Below are 8,753 nucleotides of genomic sequence, written 5' to 3' on the forward strand. Positions count from 1 at the left end.
CCTGTTGCACCTTCTATGCAAACGGTGTAGCTTCTGGAAGAGAATTGTCTCAAGTTAAGACATTTCTGTAGACATTATCTATTGCGTATTGAGTCCAGCAACTCAGCACGAAATACATCATGTCTATGGAGACTTCTTAACTTGAGGCAACTTACTTTGAAATGCTCCACCTTTTGTATGGCAGCACAACAGGATTTTGGCCGATGTGTCATTATTGGCAATACAGAGAGAGAGAGAGAGAGAAAGGCTCTTCCCACTTGCGCACCGGAGAAGTGTGGGGCTGTTCCAGTTGATCTGTAAAACTATTTTATTTGGAGGAAGAATGAATTTGCAGGGCAAGGGTGTGAAATTCATTGCCACTCACAGCTCCTCCTCGCAGCTGCTGAGGAGGCAACATTCCTGTGCCACCCCAGACGTTTATGTAAGAGTGATACTGCATCATCATATTGTCCTCAGAAGATAGTTGCTGCCCAGGAAACAGTCTGGATATTTTTGAGCTCCTGTGGATTTCACGAGGCTCCACTTTTATTATCCGATACCCTCCCTTTCGATAATTGAACAGAAACATCTCATAGAACAATGCGTATTTCACCTACGGATACAGGAGGCATGGTTAAGAATTGTTAAGGAGAGGTTTACAGGAAACATTTACAGCCCTGTCACATCAGGGCCAGTTGACAGGATGGCTGGGTGCATAGAGACATTTCTGGCACCAGGGGGAAAGCCCTAGCTGTTGGATCCTTTGAACCTACAAGCTCACTTTCTTACACCTGGGGCAGTACATAAGAACATCAGAAGAGACCTGCTGGATCAGGTCTAGCCCAGTTTCCTGTATCTCACAGTGGCCCCACCAGAGGCCTCGGGGAGCCCACGAGACAACTAGATACCTGTCACCTGATACCCCTTCCCCTGCATCTGGCATTTGGAGGTACCATCCTTTTAAGCTTGGATCATGGCTTGTAACCGGCAATGGACTTTTCTTCCAGGAATCTGTCCCATCCCCTTTTAAAGGCATCTAGGCCAGATGCCATCACCACATCCTGTGGCAAGGGGTTCCACAGAATAACAACACGCTGAGTGAATACATATTTTCTTTGGTCTGTTCTCACTCTCCCCACACTCAATTGGAGAAGATGTCCCCTGATTCTGGTATTGTGTGAAAAGGAAAAGAGCTTATCTCTCTCCACTTTATCCACCCCCTGCATAGTTTTATACATCTCAACCATGTCCCCCCCCCCCAGGAGCCTTTCCTCGAGACCAAAGAGCCCTGAATGTTGCAGCCTTTCCTCATAAGGGAGGGGCCCCAACCCAGTCATCATTTGAGTCGCTCTCTTCTGCACCTTTTCCAGTTCCACTATGTCTTTTTTGAGGCGTGGCGACCAGAACCGTACGCAATACTCCAGGTGCGGCCTTACCAGCATTTTGAACAATAGCACTATAATGTTGGCTCTTTTATTTTGAATCCCTTTTTAATGATACCTAGCATGGAACTGACCTTCTTCACTGCCGTCGCACACTGAGTTGACACTTTCCTTGAGCTGTCCACCATCACACCAAGATCTCTTTCCTGATCTATCATGCACAGCTCAGAACCCATCAGCCGATGAATGAAGTTTTGGTTTTTTGCCCAAATGTGCATTACTTTACATTTTCTTATACTGAAACACATTTGCCATTTTGCCGCCCATTCTCCCAATTTGGAGAGATCCCTCTGGAGATCTTCACAATCCCTTCTGGTCTTCACTGCCTGGAAAAGTTTTGTGTTATCTGCGAACTTGCCCACCTCACTGCTTATCCCTGCCTCCAGGTCATTGACGAACAGGTTGAAAAGCACCGGTCCCAGGAGAGATCCCTGGGGCACAACACTCTTAATCTCTCTCCACTGTGAAATTTTCCCCTTGACACCTCCTCTCTGTTTCCTGGTTCTGAACCAATTCTCCGTCCATAAGAGGACCTGCCATCTTATCCCCTGACTGTGGAGCTTTCTCAGCAGCCTTTGGTGAGCAACCGTGTCAAACGCCTTCTGATAATCCAGATAGACAATATCCACTGGTTTGCCCGCCTCCACATGCCTGTTGACTTTTTCAAAGAACTCTAAAGTGTTTGTGAGGCAAGACTTGCCCTCACAGAAGCCATGCTGATTTTCCCTCAGCAAGGCTTGTTCTTCTGTGTGTTTTAAGATTTAATCTTGGATGAGGCTTTCCACCATCTTCCCTGGAACAGAGGTTAGGCTAATCGACCTGTAGTTTCCCGGATCCCCCCTCCTTCCCTTTTTAAAGATTGGTGTGACATGTGCTATCCTCCAGTCCTCTGGCACTGTGGCCAATTTAAGGGACAAGTCGTATAGTTTAGTTAAGAGATCAGCAACTTCATTCCTCAGTTCCTTAATAATCCTGGAGTGGATGCCATCTGGGCCCAGTGACTTATTAATCTTCAATTTATCGATTGAGTCTAAAATATCTTCTCTTTTAAGAGCACTCATCCATGGGTCCCACTTTTTAAACCACGTTCACAATGCTTCTTATTTCTTTAACTCTGGGCTCTTTACCTTTTTCATCTTCCAGCAATTGAGCAAGGGATTGAACAGGAAGAAGTGCAGAACCGATCTTCTGCTGACCTTCGGATCCGGAAAACACAGGTATTCTGCATTATATTTGTTTTGACTAAATGTTTTCTGTCTCTTTGTGTCCTCTCTTATTTTATTTTTTTAATGGTTTGGTCTTTCCATGCACCTCGCTTATCTAGAATTGAGATGAACAAGCTTGGATTTATTAATTGTGATTTAAGTGTTACGTGTCATCTTCTTATGCTTCTTCATGCTGGCATGAATATCTCTTCTCAGCTGGCACCTTCTTATAAGGAAAAAATGATCTGGAATGGAAAGCATCTTTCATCAGTTTTTATAATCAGATGCTCATACATCGTAGCATGCATCAGCTTTAGAAGAGGCATTCCTTTTTTCATTCATATAAAGACAAATTCTTTTCTAGAATTTGGCTTGCCATCTCTGGATTTTTAAAAGAAAGAAAGAAAGAAAAAGAGAGAGAGAGAGAGGGAGAGAGAAAGAAAGAGAAAGAAAGAAAGAAAGAAAGAAAGAAAGAAAGAAAGAAAGAAAGGAGGGAGGGAGGGAGGGAAGGAGGGAGGGCAGCTTGTTTTGGGACTGTTTTTTTTTAAAAAAAAGATGATCAATCCAGCGAAGCACTTTAGAAAATATTGCCTTTCCCTGGTGGAGATGCTATTTTCCCCCTGGTCGAGAAAGCTGCCTTCATTTGAACATCTCCCTGGACTGTATTTTGGCCACTGCTGCATCTGCTCCCTGCTATATTTCATAATTTATTTTGTTCCATTTCCTTTTACTACTAAACCTATTCAAGTCCACCACCACCACCAAAGGCCTGATCAGTTTGCAGTGTCAACCAGGTGTTTGGGCATATATCTGAGAGTAAATATTTTGCATGAGAATTCCTTTTCTCCATTTCATTTAACCTCAGTAATCAATAGATCAGGCCTTGCAATGAGACAAAGAAGTGGAGAAAGGGAGGGCCCTCTCTCTCTCTCTCTCTGCCCTTCCCCTGTGACATGACTTGTCTCTCCATTTCATTGGCCAGCACTCAACCCTCTCCCGCAAATTTGTGGAGGTGATGACGGAATACAACACAACCCAGTCCAAATATAGAGACCGATGCAAGGACCGTATCCAGAGACAGCTGGAGATAAGTATGTTTTTCATGTCTGCATTCCCTTTGCGAACATCTCCAAAATGGCTCAATTTCTTAAAAGGAAAAAAACCCCACACAAACACACTTTTCCCTCCTTAGCAATTGAGAGTCTGGCCAGTTGGATGCAAATCATCCGAAGTCATTGGGCTGGTGCAGAGGGCAACAGATCAGGGGTTAGAAAGTGCTGTAGAGAGTTTGCATACAGTTAGTCCAAAGTTCAGTCCCCAGCCTCTCCAGGTGGGGTTGAGAAATTTCCACCTGAAGCCTAGAACAGCTGCTGCCAGCTGGAGTTAGCAACACTGAAGTAGATGAACCAATTATCTGACTCAGTATAAGAATGATTGGGTTTTATCTTCTTGCCAAAAAGAGTGTGAGCTGAATGTAGGGACACATTATGAGTAAGAAGGAATAGAGCAACCCAGAACATGTAGAGGGTATGTTTTCATTTAATTTAAGCCATAACAGTAAACTCTGAAGGGTGGGTGTTCAAGAGGATGGGTATTTGTTTGCAAAGAGTATACATTCCAGGCATGAATAAATGCTGGTACCTGTAAAGGTACCTGGAGGGGGAGCGACCACAATCCAAAGCATCCTCAGCTTTTGATGGTTGTTGTTTTTGAAACCGAATACTTCCTTCCTATCTCTGGCAGCAACTGCCTTTGCCTAACAGGGAAGTATAGCTGCTGCTAAATTTAAAGCTAGGTGTGCTCTCCGATAGCCATGTAGAGATAGCTCTTCCCCTACAGTGAAGCTTAAGGCAAGCAACAAGCAAGGATGCCCTGAAAGACTCTCTTAACTATACTGCTGGCTGCTTGAGTTCTGCTCCGTTCTGTGGGATTTGGAAACAAGCTGAAAGAAACACAAATGTCCTCAGTTCCTTGTCCAGTGTGATAGTATGTGAATCAGCAGGGAGGCCGCATTTACTGCCATATGTTGTTGCAGAAAAAAGGGGCCACTGAACTGCAGCATGGGGTGATTTATCATGGCTCTGACCTTCCTTCCTTGCAGCTGGCAGAACAACAACCAACGAAGAGTTAGAAGACATGCTGGAGAGCGGAAAGCTGGCGATTTTCACGGATGATGTACGTATCTGATTCAAAGTTGCTTCCTTCTTGCGTTCCTTGGGGTGCTCATTTCACTGGGCACCCTAACCAAGATGCAGCTCAGGAAGCGTGTCCAACTTATCAAGGTTTCAGACTTTGCTCTCCTGTAGTTTAAAGCTGAGGACAAGACAGTGTTGGCCAGATACCGGGTGTTCTGCAAGGAACTCATGTTGGGTTTCCCCAGAATGTCTAGACTAGGGTTATGGGGATGGGGGTCAGAATACAGTAACTAAAGCCAAGGAGATGAGGGAATGAAACTGCAATGCAACAAACCCTTCCATAGAAAATTCCATTGTTTAACAACGGCATAATCCACATGTTTTCAAAATCCTCCTGATAGTTGTGGGGTCTAGAAATGTATCAGTCTCTTTTTAAAATTTCTAGGTACCATATTCCACAACTATGCAGGTTTACCTGCTATTTTATTTACAATTTTGTGTTAACAGTCAATATCAGAGACTTGGAAAAGTGACTTCCTGCACCATGGGCCATTCAGTGGCCATGCTAGCTAGAGGATTGTGGTACTTGTAGTCCAAAAGAGGAAGTCTCCCAAGCTCTGAATTCTTTACATTGTAGGACAAGGGTGTCCTAGGAGAGGAAGGAATTCTAAAGTCTTTGTTTAGAACTAAAATCCTGTCTTTTGGTCTGCATCCTGCCTTTCCCTTCAGATCAAAATGGACTCACAGATGACGAAGCAAGCCCTGAATGAAATCGAGACCCGGCACAACGAGATCATCAAGCTGGAAACCAGCATCCGGGAGCTGCACGATATGTTTGTGGACATGGCTATGTTGGTGGAAAGCCAGGTAGGGATGGCGAGGGAAGCAGGAAGGCACAAAGGCTGTCTTTGAAGACAATTTTGGAAGCACCGGCATACATTCAGCTCAGAACGCCATTGTTAGACTGCTAACAGAGAACAGGAGATGGAATGGTAACATTCCTGTTTCGGAGTAACTTCCGTGGCTCCGTGTTCTCATTGAGGCTCAATTCAAAGTGTTGGTGTTTCTCTCTATAGCCACACATGGCTTAGGACCCAGTTTTCTGCTGGATCGTTTTTGTCCTTTAACCGTCCTCTTGTGCTGCGGCATCAATATTGGAGGATCATCTACTGGAGTAATTGCAGCCAGAATTGATATGGCCAGTGAATGAGGGAAAAGAGCCTTTTAGTTTGTAATGCCCTTACTGGGCAAGGTGGCTTCCCTCAGAGCAGGGGTGGGCAATTAATTTCTATAGGGGGGGCCACATGAAAAATCTGAACTGTGTTTGGGGGCCGAACCAACTTTACTTAAAAATAAAATGAAACAGTGATGTTATGATTGTTTTTATTTTAAACTTGTTAATCTTCACAAATACTAAAGAGGTTTTTTTGTGGTATGTTAAAAATCAGCAACTGATCAACTTTAGACGAAAATGGTTTTGATGTTCAAAACTGTCCGCGGGCCGGACAGGAGCGGCTCGCGGTCCGTATGTGGCCCTCGGGCCGCACTTTGCCCAGGTCTGCCCCAGAGGAAGACAGCCCTGGTGTCCAATCTGCTGCCATATTTCAACTTCAGAAGGTTTAAATTTTCAATGTTTTTCTAACAATTTTCTTTTGGAAAAGTCTTTTAGATTATTTCAAGTTTCTGCGATTATTTTGTTGTTATGAGTTTACCTGGCACTGTACTATCAAAGCCAGTGTAAAAAAATTCCCAGTGACTCCGTGTTTGAACAGCAGTCAAGCGGCTGAAAGCCATGGCTATCTCTAATTCTTAATTTTTAAAATCAGCCATCATAGAACTCAAGATTTTGTAGACATTACCCCATCCCCAAACTCTTTCTCACTGGGAAGTCATTACTGTTCGGGATCAGATGAGGGAAGCTGAAAAATGTTCAGCTGTGAGGAAAATAAAAAAGTTGGTACATAGTCAGAGGCAAATGTTCCATCATTTAGCTCTGACTAAAAAAAAGCCAGTTTCCAGCATTTCGCTTTTGTGTCTTTTCCATTCAAGTTAATTGGTGCTTGTCTTCAAGAGTATCTAAGCCATGCATTTTAGGAGTATGCCAGCCAAAACCTGGGTTAAGATCCCCACTAAAGTTCAGAGGGTAATTTTGTGTCAGTTATTATTTATTTTTAAAAAAATATTTTTATTCTACCTTCTCCCTAAAAGGGCCCAAGGTGGCTTGCATCACTAAAAGACAATATTAAAGATAACAGCAGTGGCTATACAAATACTAAAAAGGATCAAACAAATGTCATATAGAAATAAATAAGCAACACCAAAACACGTTCGAAGCAGTAAGGTACAATAATCCATTTAAAACCACACTTAGGCAGCCAGTCACTTAGGAAAAGCCTGTCTGAAGAGAAAGGTCTTTGCCTGCTTGTGGAAGGACAGCGAAGATGAGTCTAGCTTTGCCTTCTGTGGGAGGGAGTTCCACCATCTGGGAGCAGCAACAGAGAAGGCCCTCTCCCATACATCCACCAAACATACTTATGGAGGTGGCAGTCGAGAAAAAGGCATCTCCTGATAATCTTAACACTCGAGCAGGCTCCTGAAGGTAGAGACAGTAAAGTTCTAAATGGACCCAAGCCATTTAGAACTTTATAGGTTAGAACCCACACCCTGAGTTACTATTCTCAATTTTACTTAACTTACAAGGTACTTTGTGAGCGTGGTTAAAGTTTGCTCCTTAGAGGAAGGTGGCGGGAATGACTCTATTAACCATATGTGTTGACCCTGTTATTACAGAATTTAATGTGTCATATTCTGCCCTAGTAATTTGTCTCTCCCTCCATTTCAGGGCGAGATGATTGACCGCATTGAATACAATGTCGAGCACTCTGTTGACTACGTGGAAAGAGCCGTCTCTGACACCAAGAAAGCTGTAAAATACCAGAGCAAGGCTCGGAGGGTGAGTGAGAGGAACTGAGATAAGATGGTGATGGGATTGATTTGGGACTAAGATGTTGCGATGCACCGGAGGAAGAAAGGCTGGGAGTAAGGCTGAGTGAGAAGAAGGGGCTGAGAGAAAATGACCACCGTTAGCAAAATTAAATTTCATAAGGAGTCCGAAGACAAGGGAGATCAAGCAAACAGCAGAAACCAACACAGGTCCAAGAAAAGAAGCCAGGGAGGAAGGGCCTGGTCAGAGATGGCCTTTGATAAGGCCAGAACTTGGTAATATTTGCGCCCCACAGTTCCTCTGCCAGCATGGCATGAGGACCAGGGTATTCTGGAGAACTGTAGTGTTTTCAAACTCTGGTTGAGGCTGCGGTCCTATACAGTTGTGCCCTGCTTATCGATTACCCCGTATAACGACGAATCCACTTCACAACAATGTTTTTGCGATCGCAATTGTGATAGCAAAATGATGTTTTAATGGGGTTTTTTTACTTTGTGGTGATCGGTTCCCTGCTTCGGGAACTGATTCTTCGCATTACGACGATCGAAACAGCTTTTTTATTTCGCTTGACGATGTTTTCGCTTTACAGTGATTTTGCTGGAATGAATTAACATTGTCAAGCGAGGCATCACTGTACTTGGGAGTTAGTTAAACTGAACCCATTGGGATTTACTTATAAATAATTGTGCATAAAACTGCACTGGAATTCATTCCTTCAGCTTTCTATCTCTTGATGAGTCATTAAACAAAATGTTCTGACCAATCAGGACTCCAGTTATGCACCTTTTCTAGTTAATATTTTTTGGTTTATGTTTCAGTCCCCCTCCCCCCGAGAATTCTTTCTAAGGAACTGTCGTTCTTGGACAATTCTGAAGTATAATAAATACAGTGGTACCTTGACTTGCAAACGTCTCCACTTGCAAACGTTTCAAGAAGAAAAAATAAAAACAATTCTTCCCCTAGTGGTAGAGTACGGATTAACGGGCTTTGCATTAGTTCCTGTGGAAACTAATACAGTGGTGCCTCGCTTAACGAGCGCACCGTACAA

At 43.6% G+C, this 8,753-nt stretch overlaps 1 protein-coding gene across 7 annotated transcripts in view; it reads left to right on the forward strand.

Moving 5' to 3' along the window:
- The window catches only part of STX1B (syntaxin 1B), an 80,503-nt gene that overhangs the window by 47,483 nt on the left and 24,267 nt on the right, over positions 1-8,753 (forward strand). For all 7 annotated transcript variants that reach the window (XR_013537172.1, XR_013537170.1, XR_013537169.1 and 4 more), the window contains exons 5-9: positions 2,565-2,638; positions 3,609-3,717; positions 4,728-4,801; positions 5,491-5,628; positions 7,604-7,714. Coding sequence is in view for 2 of the 7 variants with exons in the window: in XM_078377129.1 (XP_078233255.1) it covers positions 2,565-2,638; positions 3,609-3,717; positions 4,728-4,801; positions 5,491-5,628; positions 7,604-7,714 (506 nt within the window). In the remaining 5 variants the exon portion in view is untranslated. The remainder of the gene's footprint in view (positions 1-2,564; positions 2,639-3,608; positions 3,718-4,727; positions 4,802-5,490; positions 5,629-7,603; positions 7,715-8,753) is intronic.

Source organism: Pogona vitticeps, chromosome 6, assembly GCF_051106095.1.
Source record: "Pogona vitticeps strain Pit_001003342236 chromosome 6, PviZW2.1, whole genome shotgun sequence".
NCBI lineage: Eukaryota > Metazoa > Chordata > Lepidosauria > Squamata > Agamidae > Pogona > Pogona vitticeps.